The 17,649-nt window shown below is 36.9% G+C and overlaps 1 protein-coding gene across 3 annotated transcripts in view; it reads right to left on the bottom strand.

Moving 5' to 3' along the window:
• PTPRK (protein tyrosine phosphatase receptor type K) overlaps nucleotides 1-17,649 on the bottom strand; it is a 382,880-nt gene that overhangs the window by 249,814 nt on the left and 115,417 nt on the right. For all 3 annotated transcript variants that reach the window (XM_058802159.1, XM_058802160.1, XM_058802161.1), the window contains exon 3: nucleotides 4,919-5,190. In XM_058802159.1, the coding sequence (XP_058658142.1) occupies nucleotides 4,919-5,190 (272 nt within the window). The remainder of the gene's footprint in view (nucleotides 1-4,918; nucleotides 5,191-17,649) is intronic.

Genomic DNA, 17,649 nt, shown 5'->3' with positions numbered 1-17,649 from the left:
GCACATGTTGACTTGGGGGGTGGAGAAGGCTGGGCATCCACAACATATTTCTGTCAGGCACACTCATGGGTCTAAAGCCTGAAGTGTGACCAACCCCCATTCTGATTTTTAGTCTGGTTTAACCACCAGACCAAAAGGCCTCTAATTCTTGAACTGGAAGAGGATTCCCCTTCATATTAGTGAGGGTTTTGCATAATTCTATCATATTCCTCTAAACTGGGTTTTTTCCCAGGCCAGATAACTTAGCCTGCTTCAGCATTGCCTCTCACACACAGTTACAGATCGCTCTCCTCTGCCCCTGAACTCCTCATGGTGAGATTTCCATCAGACAATTTTCACTGTCTTGCCACTGAGCACCCAAGACTTACACAGAGAGTTGTAACATTAACTGGCTGGCTGCTTATCAGTGTTGCTCAAACTTTTCAGGAAAAGCACTTTCCATATTACAATCAACTAGTCATTCAATTTACATTCAACTAGTTCTTTCTCATCAGAAGCACTTTCTAAACCCCTAAGTGTTCTCCTGAATATTACACTAGCTGCAAGTTTTACTTATAAAGTGGTTTTGGTATTATTATCAGTAATTTTCAGTATTCCAAAATATTTTAAATAAAGGCCTATGAAAATATCAGTTCTTTGGAATGTTGCTTGTTTTTTTTTAGTAATTTTTTGTACTTTTTTGATGTTAGATAGTGTTTCAAGGGTAAAGCACATCTGTAAAAAAAGGGATCTTAGCCTTATAAGGAAGTTGGAGTTTAGGAGGGTGAGTTTCTTAAGTTACCATATAACTCAGTTCTACACAGGTACTTTCCATTTCACTTGTGGCTTTCCTTCCTTAGCTATACCAAATGACTAAATCACATCTAAGCCCGTGTCTTCCCAAATCTTTCTGCATGCAGCTTGTTTAGAGTCTCGCATGTCTACAAGTTCAGAACAGTGATCTGATATCCAAAAAGACAACAAATGCTCGTATTTCACAAGAAATCTGTTTCCTACCTTATGTGGCATATGGCCCAAACTGTACATACCATTACTCAATCCTCAGTCTACCATCCTCCTGTTATGCTTCTATTACAGTTCCAAGACCTTTCAAGATCATAAAGGAAAGTAATTTTCCAAGATCTTTGAGCAATTTAAAATTTTGCAAATCCAATAAATCATCAGTATTGTAATAAAGAACAAATTAATTATCCAAATCAGGATTCACAGTTCTGCAAGAAAATTATTTAGCTTTCTAGCATTTTCCTGCAGTATTTCTGAACTGATTAAAGACCTGCTCAGAGCAGTTCAGTATTTTCCCTTTGGTAGCTATACTTCCAGGTGCAACATTACTGCTATGAAGCCAGTATCACAGCCAGCACACTGGCTAAACTAGAGCACCACTACTGTAGAGTGAATTTTTAAAGAAACCAAGTAATTGGCATTTTACAAGTTAGAAATTTATGGTTCCAAGTCAAGGGTTTATTTACCAGTTTCTGATGTAAACATCAGCTATGTAATATAAAACCAAAGCTGAAAAGCCCATGGTTCACATTTCAATATGGACCTCATATGTGAGCAACCACAGATGTGATCCTGGGCAAGCAAAACAAATCTGCTGAGGGTGAGACCATACAAAAACTAGCAAACAGGGACTTTTGGGAGACAGTGGCTTAAAAAAAAAAATAAAGAAAAAAATCAAGCATACCACAAACAAACAAAATCAAATTGAAAAGGGATGACATAGGTAGCAAGGGAAGTGGAAAATGACTGTGACAGAAGCAGAAAGGAAGAGAGTCCTCAGTAGTCAGATAACCCCTACTGAGCAAAGCAGGAGAGAACTTGGAGAAATGAACAGAAGCATTAGACAAGACAATTCATTCAGACAGGAATAAACATCTCAACTACAATAGATTAATTACAGTAATAACCAACAAAGAAAACAGTGAGACAAAACTCTTAGTCACTTAAAAAGTTTAAACAAAAAGCTCAAAATAGTTTTCTTTTGAAGCAAACTTGAGGCAGGTCAAAGGCAGCATATTTCCAACAGAGGGATAAGAAAAAGATTACAGAACTAACAAGTACCAAAATCAAATCAACTTTGATCCTAAGGGATTGTCTAATCAAACCCTTTTCTTTGAGAGTTCATCCACATGTTAAACAAGCAGAACAGTGGCTGCAGATGCATTGCTAGCAGGAGGCAGGAGACAGATTGCATCATTACAGGACTTCTGAAACTCCCTGAGTGCAAAATATGATAACTGAAGAATTACCAGCCCCAGGCCTGCAGAAACCCCCAGGAATAGTCCTAGCATGGAATTTACAGCAGAATTCCTTGTCATGTACTCTGTAGACACTAGAAGCTTAAACACTATCAGGAAGACAGAAAGGCATCACCTAGGTTCTTAAGCTCAAAGTTCTTGAGCCACATATATGCATATATGCTCAAGGCTGGAAGTGTATTCTGGGAAAGGTACAACCATGTTGAGTTTGTCCTGTTCCTGAGCTCTTCTACAAGCTTCCACTGCTGTCAGCCAGCAGAGACAAGGTACAAAACTAGATAAAAAATTTCATCCAGTAAAGCTACTATATTAAACTGTTTTGTCAGAAAATATATAAATAAATGCCCAGCAGAATGCAGTTAAAGAAAGTAAAGGAAATAGATTATTTGAATAATATATTCTTGTGAGTAAAAGGAAGTGGCAAATTCATCCAAAAATACATAAACTGAATAAACTATAGTGACATGCATAAGCATTGTGCTAGTTTTGAACAGGAAGCAGTAATATTTCAACAGAGCACAGCAGAGTACAGAAATGCTGTTTAGAAGCTAATTAGCCCAGGCACAACACTCTTGTTGTTACAACCTACCTGGCCATGCTGCTAACCTGCAAGTCACCACACGAGACTTCCTTAGAGTGCAACCTGTGCTATTCAGCCCCTGATAATCTCCACTCTCCTCCCTCACTTAAAAGTCAAGGAAACAGCAGCAAAGTTTACCTGATTGCAACAAAGTACATGCAAACAATTGTGCTCAGCTGTGATCTTTAGCAGTGACCTTGCTTGTATAGGCAAGGATCCAATTCCAATTCTTCTTAGAGAAACCAGTGCTTATTTTCCTCAGTGCTTGCTAAACTCATTGACCAACAGGTAGATAAAAGTGCCAAGATCACAAGCTGCAAGTGTACAGCATGGAACTCATTTGAGAAAAATGAAAAAAATATTTCCATTCCAAAGTATAACTTGACTCAAAACTATAGGGAAAAAAACCCAAACTAAACTCCCCCCCCCCCCCCAAAAAAAACCAACCCAAAAACCTATCAAGAGCAATATTGAACCAGAATTTTAAGAGCCAAAAGAACCAAAACCACAAAAAATCCAACCCTGTTGGTGCAAACAGGCATTTGTGCATAGATAGGACACAGATTTCCCCTCCTGTTCATAAAAGCAATTGTGCAAGTTGGCCACAAATCAGAGCAGGCTGCATTAGCAGTCCTCCTGTCCTACTCCAGGCTTATGTTTAATTTAAACATAAACTGGGTTACACATGATTTCAATATTCTGTTGGATGACCAAGCAAGAGAAAGAATGAATTTAAGCAGAGTCTATGGAGAGATAATGTGAAGGTTATAACATAAGTGAAAAATGGCCATGTTGCTAAGATAAGGCTCCAACCACCAATCTCATTGTCAAGCCTGGCCATCTGTCAGCAGAAACCTGATTTACTGCATATTATGCTGCTACACTTGATCACTACTGTTCTGTTATAGAAGGCTCCCGAGGTTTAAGGACACTAAATGGTACTCTCTAGCAACATAAAAAGGGTTAATAAAACACCTCCTCAAAAGCTGAGCTTTTTGGAACCAGGCTTCAGAACTTTAAATCAAATTTTACCCAATTTCAATGCCACTGGTAGATAAAACTTCTTTATAAATAAAAACATTAGAACCAGGGAAACAAAGCCCAAAAACGCCCAAAAAAATGACAGCAAATCACATTTTCACCATATGTTTAAGGCTGCTTGCACTGAAGCTTGCTTATGGATGTTATTTTAATGGTGGGGAATTGCAACAAACTTTAGATAAAGGCACATTTAAGATACATTCCTACAATATCACTATTCAAAAAAAACATTAATAAAGCAGCCACTTTCTTTTGTTTAATAATTACTCGGAATACCCAATCTGTTTGCAAGAGCACTAACGACAAATATTTAGATAGGGCTCATGGTGTAACAATTCAGGTAAGCACACGTAATCCAACTCTCCCCACTCCTAGACACCAGAACAAAAATGCCCATGTATGAGATTCATCCCTCACACCAAATACCCACTGAGTAAAACAGCTGCAGGGACTTTCTCAGGTTAATCAAACAAATGAAATAACAGCATCCAGTAATAACAGAACAATTTTTCCCTCCAAACAACAGGCCTACCGCTGCAGGTGGTTTTGTCCCATAGCAAGCAAAGAGGAAAAAAACACATCCTGAACAGCTGCTCATTAGGTGAGCACCATTCTGCCTGCACAGCAAATGAAGCAAATGTCATGTGGAAAAAAACCCAGTTACGGTCATGTAATTAGACACGGTAACACAGGCATACACAAAAGAGGAGGGAAGACAAGTACAAATTACAATTGCTCAGGCAATTTATTTCTGGGAGTTGATAATTTTTGATGTTCCTGGACTTCAACCTTACAATTTCTTTTAACAAGGCTTTTTGCCAGCTAAATTTTTTTCTCCTATTATTCAATAACAGATAACTTTGGACAATCACCCGTTATAAAAAATATCCATTCCCAGACAATTATTTATACTGAATGGAACACTTCACTTGAGGGCAGTGGGAGAATACTCGATCAGAACAGATCAAAACAGCACAAAGTGTATAGGACCTTGCAGTTAATATTCTAAAGTGGTGTGAATTTAGTGCAAGCTTACCTGATACTCATTGGGCCAGAAGGTGCTGACAGCCAACTCTGCTCGAAGCCAGTCTCTGCCAGTGGAGCCAGTGACATTCCAGATGGGATTAGCCAGTGGTCCTTTGTTCACCCTAACCAGGATGTTCAAAGTGCCTGGGTTTCCTCCATTCTTGCTGTACAGAAGGTAGCTGAAATCAATGCAGTGAGTATCATTTTCTTTCATTGTTGGAAGCTGAAGTCGAGTCTTTTCTCCCGGGTCATGGTCTGATGAAATCACTATCATATATGATCCTAAGAAAGGGAGGAGTAGGAAAAGGGAAAAGAAAAGAAGTGGTATTAAGGAAAACGATAAACACCAAGAAACTGATTGTTCACTGTGAATAAAATGAAATGTATAGGTTTTCTTATCCCTGAAACCTCAAAATTCAAGTGGCATGAAATTTAACAAGCTATAAAATGGCTAGACACATGACTGAAGTCATACCTACAGAAGATATCACATATCTCTAAGGACCTTTCTAGATATCTCCACCTACAAACTTTTCTTTTTCTTGTTTTAGGATCAGATAATTGGAAACATGGTCACAGATGGGAAAAAAATAAAAAAAGAAGCAAAGGATCATCATTATTCTGAGGTCACTGAGGCCAAAATTCTCTCAACTTGCTCAACAGATTTTCTGAAAACAAAACAAAAAGGTCCACATTCCTCAAGGCAGCTTTATAACACCCTTTTCTACCAAAAAAGAGGCAGCTTGAATTTGAGATATATTAGCAATGGAAATAACTGACTTAAGACACCAAGACAAATTTCTTTGTAAAAGCTCTGTTTACTGCTCTATTTGCCAATGGATTTAAGGGGATAACAGAAGTTTCTACAGCTAGAAGAGTGTCAATCTTGTAAACGTGCATGTCAAATATACACAGGACAAAACAGGCTGTGCCTGTCTAGCTACAAAGGCAGGAAGTGGAAATCATATGTTTAACAGGTTGTACAGGCAGTAATAATGAGTGAGTCTGCCCTGCTGTCCTGCAGAATGGATGGTAAAGACAGGCTGCCTCTAACCTAGCCCAGAGCTGATCCATTTCTTCAACTGTGACAACTCCAGACCAGGTACTAGCCAAGTGAGTGACCCCCACAGAAGAAAGCTTGCTAGACAGGGTATGCCAGGCTGAACTACCCAACCAAGTGAGAAAATCCAATTCAATGTACAAACTGAATCATTGCCACAGCAAAGTTTCCTGCCCTAAATTTACCTACCCATCTGCTTAATGATTCCAGAATCTTCCTATTGACAGATTTTCCTTTTACTTTTAGTCCTAAAGGGCATCACAATTAAGAGCCTTTTTTGCGAGGAAAGTTCATGTTAAATCAATCAAAAATAGAGAAAAAATTTACCCTAAACTTTAAAAAAACAACGGATTTGTGGACATTTGCCTAAATTAGTAGTCTCACAGAAGTCCTGGGAGCATGTACATGAATACTGGTGAAAAATCTTCTATGAAGTATGTTTATATAAATTATTATCATTTTGTATGTCAAATTTTATCCTTTGATTTTTAGACAACAAGGGACTATCGTGTTCTATTATGTCCTGAACAGTTGTATTAGGCATTCTGAAAATTGCTCACAAGCTGTTGCTCAGGAAAAGATGAAAATTTATGTACATGGATTAAATCATCTGTGTTAGATGCTAATTTACTAGCCTGTAGAGCAAGTCTCGGCTAAAAAACTTCAGGGGGAAAAAAAAAAAAAGAGAAAGAAATACTATAGAATGAAAGCTGTTCTTATTCAAGCACAGTGCATTGAAATCTATATTTTTAGTAGTCATCTTTAAAAGAGGGTTTAAAGAAAACTACTATAATGTAAAATAAGCAACCAGTCCATATTTAGAATTCTATGCAGAATCCATTATTTATTTTTCTATTGAAGAATTTGGTAAAGTAGCAATTCCTGGTTATTTCTTCATCATTAATAGTCATTTACAAAATCACAAATCTTATACTATTTTGCTGGTACTTTAAGTCTTTAAAGACTATTTTCTAACATCAGTTGATGACTGCCTGAGAAACTTTGTAAACGACATCCACTAGTGTGCAGTTTTTATGTCACTTGACTCTAGAATAAAGATAATAGCAATAAACAATTATGTATTATTATTTATTATAATAAACTTAACAATATATTTGTTTGTAACCTTTATTTTAGTAATACTTATGTTCTTATAAGCACCTGATCATAAGACTAGAGAATAAGATTTCAAAAGCTTTGTTACAGAATACTATGCTTGTGCAAGGAGGAGGCCATGCAACAGCAATTTGGGTTTTTTCCTTACACAAGAGTTGGAAAACTGAACAGATTCAGCAAAAAATTACAGATTGCTTTCCACAATTAGCATTAATTGTCCACAGCCATCTAAATTGCCTCTTTGCCTTTGTTACTTGTATCTTCCAAATATTTTAAAGCAATACATGAAAAGTAACTCAGTCTTTCCAAAAACTAAAAAATCATTTCTAGTATTTCTAAAGAAATTGAAAGAAGATGTTGGAGGGTTTACCTATTGAAGAAGATAATTTTCTGAAAGTGAATTTTGGGGGAGAAGGGGGAAAACTAAGAAATAGAATATAACAATCAACTTTTGCAGATTTTTAAAAATGTTTCTCTCAACTTTTCTCAAGATCAAACCACTGGAAGGAAAAGAAACCCAACTCAAATTGCAACAAATATACTAGAAGTATTTAAAGATTTTGTTTCTATTGTAAGGGAATCTGCTATAGCCTTTGGAAGCTTCAACATACATTTTTAACATATCAACATATTTTTCAAGTACCCCACTTTCTCAACCTCATTTTTTCATCATTTAAAAATACTTAGCAGTGAATTTGGCTACATCTATCTACGTGTTAGTCCTACAGCACTTCATGAAATGCTCCAGACAGCATTCATAGACCATTTTTCACAAAGCCCAAGCATCTGTTCCGCTTCTTGGAAATTACTTCCCTTCTCCTCCTTTTTTTAAATTTTAGCAGCTGTATTCCAGAAATGTACAGAACCCTGCTCCCCCCTTAGACATCTACCTACTCCAAGAACATCAGAAGCCAATGCCAGAGTAAACTATAAAGCAAAATTATATCTTCAGAAAACATAAAAAATATTTGCATTCACGTTTCATAAGAAAGTCATTCTTTACTTGTAAGGAAATGCAATAGAATTGCAAGAGTTAGGAGTTTTCTCCCATCTACATATGTTTGCAATATCTTAATATTAGTTATTAGTAATTATATTATCACACAATCTCCATAATATCTTAAGATATTCTTGGAATTGGCAGAAATGCAAAGCATAAACAAGGGAACTGTTCACAGTCTCAAACTCCCAAGATTACCTAAATGTTTGGGATTTTCAGTGAGAGGTTAGAGCAAGTGTAACAGGTAACTATTGACAGTGCAGCTCCAGCCTGGAGCAGGGACAGGGTGAGGAGGAAGGAGCAGCAGACACCAAGCACAACAGACTGACTGCAGCCCCAAGCTCCCATCCCCCTGTGCTGGGGTGGAAATTTGATTAATTTTTCCCCATTATGAACCTCTTTGGTCTTTGACAGTAACTGGTGACTTACAAAATAGTGATCTCCTTGTCTTTGTCTCAACCCATGAGCTTGCCCACACTATTTTTCCCCTTGTACTGCTGAGGAAAGGACCTAAAAAGGCAGGGTGGTGGGCTGGCCAAGGTCAACACACCACAGTGCCCAGAAAGGTAAAAAGCAACTAGCTAACACTAGTACTAAGTGCTTTTTTAAAATCCCAGTAGAGCCAGGCTCCATGATTTTTTCCCATTGTTACTGGTCTAACAAGGTCAGGCACAAGCAGACATAAAACACTGTATACACCTACTTCCCTTGAAAACAATGAAGAAAAAACACACTAAACTGTGTTGCTTCCACTAAGATTTCACAAGAAGGAATTCAATTGCAAGTGAGTTACTCCATTAAACCCCAAAATGGTAAAAAAGAAAGAATTAAATTAATAAAAAAAATAAACACAAAACCAAGCCAACATATTTGGAGCAATGTAGAAAGAAAAACTTCATATGTAAAAGCAGAACTTCATTTTTTCTTCTTAAAAGACAGAAAGGGCAAATGCTACAAAGAAATGAAAGAAGTATCTCAAATCATCATTTGTGCCTGGATAAAGATCCATTGCTCTTTATGCTTGCTGTCTTCCATTACTCTGGCAGGTACTGTAGTTACAAAATGCACACAACACATCAATAACATTTTTCTCAAAAATTTTTCTTGTAGTTTGACAGTGATGATGTTTCATCCTTCTTTCAGTAATTCCCAGAACAATCTTGTACATTCTTGTCAATTTATCATCTTTAAAATTCATAAGTATGTCCTCTTTCCCCCAAGAAGCTTAAGTGTTAATTTTCTCTACTTAAATGTAGTTTAGATTTCTCCAAATCAAACTCCAACCTCTCATTTAGCTTTTCTTCTCTGAAGTGCCTTCTATCTATTTACCACTTAATAGCCTCTAATGTTATTCCTGATGTAAAAGGTCAATCCAATTCTCTCCTACACAAAAAATAAGCATCAGACTATGAAACAGCTAAATGGCACTGCCTCCTAAACTTTGACCAAGTTCATGCAAACAGTTCAGCTTTAGGATAAGTCTTTTAGGAAGTTTTGATGCCTATTTGGCATTTGTCATGAACTTGCTAAAAGGTGTCTACAGAGCTGTGGAGCAAGAGCTACTAGAGTTTCCCTGAGCCATGTTATTAAACATAGCTGTATAAGACCTCATAGTTTTCAATGCCTTTTATTTATTTTGACAAGCATTAAATTTGATGTCCTAGTTCAGTGCCAAGGACAGATCATTTCAGACTAAATGAATTCTATAACTAATTAATTGTGAAAAGTCTTAGGTTTTAGCCCCTACTAAAAACCAAGGTTTCTTATCACTTTGCAGTTAATTGAAGGTAAGAAATCATACTAAGATTTAAAAAAAAGTCCTTATATAAAATAAAATGTGTCCACTGTAAGGTACCAATGTGACAAAGCATTTTCCTGATCAAATTATTTTCTCTCACTTCCTTGCTTCTTGAAAAATGGGTTTGTATTTGAAGTGTGAAACTTGCAATTTTCAGCAGGCTGGTCTTCAGGTCCTTCAAATCCTCCTTCCTCCTAAGAAGAACTAACTATCAAACCATCTCCATTTTGGGGACATACTGTGGCAATTTCTCTGCCTGTGAATGGCAATGTCAATTACACAAAGTGGAGGGTCCAGGCACTCCTGTGCCTTATCCTAAAGCTAGAGACTATGTGACCTTTTCATCTTTTAATAATGACTGTGTAACATAGACCCTGATTACATTTTGGGCAACATTCATGAGAGACTGCAGGCAAAGAACAGACACTGAAAGCAAGAAATAGGCTTGCAACTGGAAGCAGACTGCAAAGAAAAGTTCAGAAACATCTATATTAATTCACAGAAAATTATATTTCACATGCAGTAATATTCATGCCTGTTTTGTTGTTCAGAGAATGCCTTCCCTGTGACATTTTGAGATAGCCCTTTACTTGTGTTTCTGTAATGTGCAAGAAAGCAAAAAATAAAGGCTAATTATAAGAAGTCAAAAGCTCTGAAATTTTCCTGCTTGCAGGGAGGATATTCTTTTCAAAAGAAAAAAACCAAAGCCTATGAATCCACTAAATACACTCCAGGTAAACCCCCATGTGCTCAGGTTTAATAAAACCTCAAACCATTGTAACCTTTTGCCCTCCATTACACAACATATAGTAACAGTCTGCAACCCTAGAGCAGAAAAAAAACCACAAAAAACAGGAAAAAGACCCTAAAGAAATTATAAAGAAAAACTAGAGACATTGTTAGGGTTTTTAATTTTAGTGCCCTGCACCATCAGTTAAGTATACCCCTTAAGGAGTATGTGTAGGGAAAAACGTTACTTTGCAACACTATACTATTACTTAAGACACATTATTTGATACACACTTAAAATATTCAATATAGTTATATCCTGGTTTTACCTTCTTTCATTCTAAAAAATTCAAAAATCATGTTGTTGGTGTAAACAACACAAGATTTCTCCAAAATTTCTTCAGATGGCTACAACTGAGAGGTATCTTGCTGCTTACTTCACTTGTTTACAGTATCATTCCCTATACCAGACTCAAACTGTCGAATGCTGGTTTCAAGTTCTTTACAGATTGTCAAAGTGAAAGCGGGGGTGAATCAGGATCGTGAATTTCAACTTCATTGCCTAGCTCAGTTCCAAGGCACCACAGCTCAAATGTAAGTCAACATAAGACTCTGAATTTACTACAGAGATTAAAAATAACAACAAAACCACACATTACAGACAGGAGAAATTTGTCTGGAAAATGCAAATCTTTTGGGAGGTTTCCTATTTCCAATAGAAAATGAGAACTATTAAAAGAAGCAAACCAAAGAAGGTTGTTAAGCTACACTGTATAAATAAAAGCAGAGCACTCACTCAGTTTGAACAGAAACTAAGCCTCATGGACTGCAAGAGCTCATCAATTCATCAATTTCACACTGACATAGCAATTTCACAGGAGGAGAAAAGGTGTCCTGCCCTCCAGGCTGTACTTGCTGATGCCAAAAGCCCTGCTCTACAGCAAGGTCATGCAACTGGGATTTCCCCATTACCACACCCACAGAGGTCAAGCAACAGGGACACAGCCCGACAGCACTGATCCAGGCAAGGCAGATAAAAACAGCATCAAATCAGCCAAAGAATTATCATCTTGGGCAGCATAACACTTGCCCAGTATTTACAACTATCATACTACTGTCTTGATCCTAACATCAGTCCTGAATCCTTCAATTCCATGAGAACAAGAAAGTGTTTGCAATTGAAAAAAAAAAACAAAAAACCAAGATATGAAAAACCCATATTTCAAAGGCATGCAGGATTTGCAACAAAGTTCATGATGAACTTTTGACCAAAAACTGTTTCTTGGACTGGGTGTGATTACAAAAGTTTTGTTCTCCATAGTAATATTTTAGAAATTAATAAACATGAAAAATATTTCACTCTGGAAGTGTTGGAATTTGTAGTTTTCTCATACATAACACCAAAATCCTGTGGACTTGTTTGCACTGATGCAGAGAAAATAGACCATGATGACATACCAGTTTCTGAGGTATGGTAATTTTCTCCCTCTTTTTTCACATGATGCAACTTTAGCTAATACATAGACTTTAGGAACTCCAAAACCTGAGACAGAAAAATTTCAGCAACTGAAATTTGCATTGCAAGCTTGTAGTGTCTGTACAAGAGAACATTTATCTTCCATTGTGCTCCTTTGAATTGCCTCTTCCAGCAAAACATTCAGAAAATTACTTTTGATACAGTGTGTCAGGCTGGCTTATGAAAGGACAGTGTTACTGAACACTGAAATGCAGTAAGCTGCATTTCAGTAAGCAAAAAACACATGGAATAGTTTCATATTCCTTTAGGAATTAAGTGAGGTACTCTGTCATGGATTTTTTAACATAAGTGCCCATGAATGGATGGCTAAGACAAAAGTAACAACAGCTCTGAACTGTCTGAATTTGTGCTGCAAACCCATAAATACCCCACTGATGGTGGCTCTGTGACTCCAGGGTGCTTCTCAGTCACTCAGGGGCTGCTCTGGCTGCCCAAAGAGCAGCAAACATTGGCCAGCTTTCTGCCTGGAAGAAAATGTCTTTTCTAAGAAAATCTTCCCAAAAAAAATCCCAGCTCTAGTTAACATCAACTCAGGATGAAGCTATCCAGTTGGGATATCAAATAACTGGGTACCATTTGTGCCTGCCCGGCCTAAGGCCAGTCAGATGTTTTAGTCTGAAGCTGTTCCCAGAGCAGCAGATAAAGATCCCAACTCCAAGGCACTCCTGCACCTCCTGGGAAAATTTCAGTCCCATGAACACAACAACACCTAAAAACACCTGCAACAACTTCACTGCATAAAAAGCAGTGCAGAGAAGAGTTTAAATCTATTTTGCTTCACCATTCCTGTTAGCTGCTCTGATATTACTTGACTGGATAAGGTGAGCAGTAATGCAGACATCTCCCTCTGTGTTAGCTTTGTTCCACCCATTTTTGTGACAGGCCTCCAGCAAGAAAGACCTGTGTTGGCCCTTCTGTATCCACCTACAGCTCTAGGATGCCACTGTTTCACCACCACTGCTGAACAGTCATCATTTAGATGTTTCAGATGCTGACAAAATAGACATACATTAATGAGGATATTACAACAGATCAGAATCAAATTATCTGTTTCTGTGGATATTATTTATTTGAATAGAAATTAAAGTGAAATGTTAAAATATTTACAGTAGTCTAGGGCAGACAGTCTTATAGAAAACATCAGTGCTGAGCACTTGTTGAAGTCTTTGTGCTGCTGTGTGTTTGCTGCAGTGCATAAAAACAAGTGCACAGAGAATTCACAATGTCAGCCAAGGTGACCTGAAAACTCACAGCCACTGAAATTCACAGGACTTGTATTCCTACCCATGCCCTCCTCCATCTATGCTCATCAGACCCTTGCAAAGCAGCACACAAATCCCACAATAAAAGACCTAGACCTCCTGCGTCTTCCTCTTGAGAGAGGCAAGGAGACAGAAATGTTTGATTTCTTCCTAGGTGAGGGAAATGAACTGACTCCTGGAAAAGCCCAACAAGAAGCAGAGCCACATCAAGATAAGAGAGGAAACTGAAGTGGAATTTTCCCCACTAAAAAACAGTTTCGAGCAACTTCTTTCAAATATTTAGAAAAAGGCAGCTTAAAATGTATCTTTATGTATCTTTTTGACTTTTTTTTTTTGTTGCCAACTAAAAAGTACTCTGCAAACACTCTAAGCTTTTTTCCCCTCCTAAGCAGCATTTAGATTTTAACTGAATGGGAAAAAATATAATTTTTGAATGTGCATTCATACTCAGAGTGTCTTTAACACACCAGTCATTCTTCCAAAAGCAACAATATTAAAAGTGCATTAGGAAGATACTTACTCCGATCAGCTTAAAACACTGAAACTGGAAACAGAAACAAAACTGGCCATTCCCTGGATAAGCATGTGACAGGAGAAAATAAGAATCAACAATCTGCTGGGAATACTACTCCCAAGTATGACCAACAGTTAAATAAAGACTCATTACCAGGCATGACAGCAGATTACAACTGCTATTACAGACCTTTCAGAAGAGGAAATTAAATGTCCTGTATTTTTTTATAGTCATCTTAGAATTTATTTAAAGCATGGGATGTTCATAAAACATTTTCACTGGGTTTTTTAGGGTTTTTGTGGTAACTGGAGGACTATTCATTCCTTTATTTTCAATCACTTTTTCTCAGCACCAAATAGTAATGTTTCCTGTCATGAAATCAATTTTTCTCAGAACATTGCTTTATGCAACAGTGGCCTGAAGAATCTCTATTTCCAGGTTTTGTTGCTTTTACAGGTGTAGGATGTACACTAAAGGAGTTTTATATTCCTTGATTAAATGCAGAACATAAGTTAAGAACCAACTGCTGGGAAGGATTACCACTGATAGGAGTTTTGAAAAACAACTTAAAACAATATTTAAATAATGGAAAAAATATTCATCCTATGCATTTAGAAGACAGATTTGTTTGCTGTTCTTCAAAATATCATCTGACCTCCCCTCTGAAGTACATACTGCACTTTGCAGTGACTCGCACTCCAGTTGAGTGTAACTGTAAGTCAAGACTTTGTCAATACAACCACAGTACTCTCTAGTGAACTCAAGTACTTGTTTGAGGAAAAAAAAAGCTGGAAACTTTAAAATTTATTAAGTTCCAAGGAAGTCTTCCAGACCATCAACACATGGTTATGCATATTTGTAAAATAAAATCTTGAGCAATTTAGTAAGCGTGGTACATTGACACTGAATGCCCCATAAAGAGCTGAATATGACACAGATGGAAAGGAGAAGGCTAAAAAAGGATCATATACAGAAAGTTTCTTCTGAAATTATTTTGATTTTCCAGTTACTGATAGTAATGTTGATCTCGCAAGTGCAAGTAGTCCTATAGTGCATATCTCTATGAGAATTGTAATAAATAATTTAACAACACCTAAAGAGAACAGCCAAAATCCATGAATCATACATATGCAAAAAATGCACTGAGGAATGCACTACCCAAGAGTACAGGGATTCATACACCACTATATTAATTACCGCAGAAACTAGATTGAAAACCCTAAACAGACAGTGTACACCAGAAAGAACTCATACAGACAATAAAAATTACAAAAATGGACAAAAAACACAAGGCAAAACACATTACCTAGGAAGCCTTACAAAATACATTGAAACCTTAAGTTCAGAAATTAGAATTCCTTGCTCTCCTAGACACTGGAGCTTGCAGTTAAAACAAAGACATGAGATTTGTGGTGTGACAACTCTGTCATCGTGTTTCACATCTTGCTAACAGCCCTCTGCTCCACAGACATCAACTGCTCTTCTCTCCCAAACACTTCAACTGATTAGCATTAAGACATTACACCCAGAGTAAAGGCTGTAACCTGCACTAGCTGGATGCCTGCTGCATCTCCATCAGCCCTGATGGAGCCCAGGATGCCTGAGAGGTCATCGTACTTTCCATCCAAATTAGCTGTTTTAAAACAAACAGATAAATAAGCTCCACTTACAAAACCCTTGCCTCTCAAGTCATATTAGCAGCCCAACTGGTTTTACACTCTAGTACACACCATCTTTCTTCTACAGGGAAATACTCCTGAAATAGATGGAAACAATCCTATCAATTATAAAAATCACTCATGCTAGCATACTAGCATTTTTATAGTGTTTTGAAAGAAATAATTTGTGTCAATGTCCAGCAATAGGAGAACAACAAGGAGAAAGAGATTGCAGATAAACTAGCACTGCTGTTTCAGAGAAAACTTGGAAGTTCAACAGCTATGAATGGCTAGGCTAGTCTTGGTGCTCTAGTAAAAAGAGATTTTTGTTTTCATCTCAGGATGCACCTCGGTTTATGAAGATTCACATCTTTCCTCCTGACATGACCCTTTCCAATTCATAACTTTTGCTTTGGAGCTTTTTGCTTCCAAATAACTAGTTTATACATGTTAATGCTATTTAAATCATCCTCTATTTTGAATACTGAAGTTCACAATGCCAACAAAATACTAAACATACTCCATCCAAGCCCATAATATATAGCTTATAACTTCATGCAGTGGAGCATTTCCTTAGTACCAACTAATGTGATTAACCTAAACTTCTGAAAAATACAAAAAAAACTCATAAATCTACCCAAATACGTACCATATGAAGGATGAGAACCTTACCTCCATTTCAGACAATTGGTGAACTTTTAACACTAACATTCATTAGTCAAACACTGCACTTAATTCTTAGTGCTATTAGGACATTGAACCCATGTTCCAGAGGTAATTTAATGCAAGAATCTTCTGTGATTTATTTCCCACTTCTGTTTTCTCCAGTGACACAGTACAGATATCAGAGTATCCAGTCATCCAAAAACTACTTTCTTTTCTTTTTAAAGCTGTAATTAGGCTTTTAAATAAAGGCATTGCAGTTGTATTTCCTAAGGGAATGTATAACTTATCCTGAACTAAGAATATAATTTCAGACTCAAACTTTTCTTTCAAAATTAGAACTTGCTGAAACCATAAAAGAAAACTGAAGCTGTTAACAACCATGAATCACAATACTGCCTTCCAATGTTTTGAATGTCCAAATAAGATACTTGGGAATCAAGTAACATCTCAGAAAATGAAGAGACATTACAGTATTGTCTTCTAACATTGAACTTTTCTAAAAAAAATATATATCTGTGAAGAGAATATCAAATTTAGAAAATAAGTCCAGCTGTTAATCATGACAGTAGTTACAAAAGAAGGGTTTTTTGAGAAAAAGAGCTAGTATTTTTACCTCCTATATTTTACCTATCAACGCTCTTGGGACTGTCCAAAAACTAACCAGAATTTCTCTGTAAATAGAATGAAAATTCACAACAATTAGGGGCAAGAAAAGGAATTTTTATTCTTTCCAACTGAAATAGATAAAAATAGGCAATAGACTGAGTACATCCTTTTCTCACAAACAGAAGACACAACTGTTCCTGGCATTTATGCAGATAGAAACATTTCAGGGCAAAAGACTGTGACAGTAGAGAGCAGAACACTTCTGACTCTGGTAAGAGACAGCTATTAAGTAGTCAATCCCAGATTTAAATTAACACCTTATCTAATCATCAACCTGAATCTCTCTTACTGCAATTTAAGATTATTATTGTTTAACCTATCACCAGCCAACATGAAGTTTAGTTACCCCATTCTTTGCACCAGCCTTTAACTCCTTGAAAATTTTTATTTCCTTTCTCTATCCCATAAAAGACAGTCCTAATTTTCTTCAGACTTTGCACAGAGGAAATGCTGCTGTTTAGCCCTCTGTCATTTCTGCTGCTTTCATCTGAGAATTCCCAGAACATGCATTCTCCTTCCATACTCCAAACTGAAAGTACCTATTCTTATAACTTCACTAAGAAAAAAAACCCTGAAAAATATTATTTAATGTATATTTACACAGAACATGTTCAAACCAGTTCTGCCTTTTTCACAACAGTGTAATAAGCTCAAGCAGTTTCACCAAATAATTTCTCTCTCATTATTTTTCAATTCTTCCTGATGAGCACTGCCCCAATGCCTCAGTCATTTCTG

The sequence above is a fragment of the Ammospiza caudacuta genome, chromosome 3 (genome assembly GCF_027887145.1).
Source record: "Ammospiza caudacuta isolate bAmmCau1 chromosome 3, bAmmCau1.pri, whole genome shotgun sequence".
Classification (NCBI taxonomy): domain Eukaryota; kingdom Metazoa; phylum Chordata; class Aves; order Passeriformes; family Passerellidae; genus Ammospiza; species Ammospiza caudacuta.
Note: the sequence above shows the minus strand (reverse complement) of the source record. Positions and strands in the feature narration are given on the sequence as shown.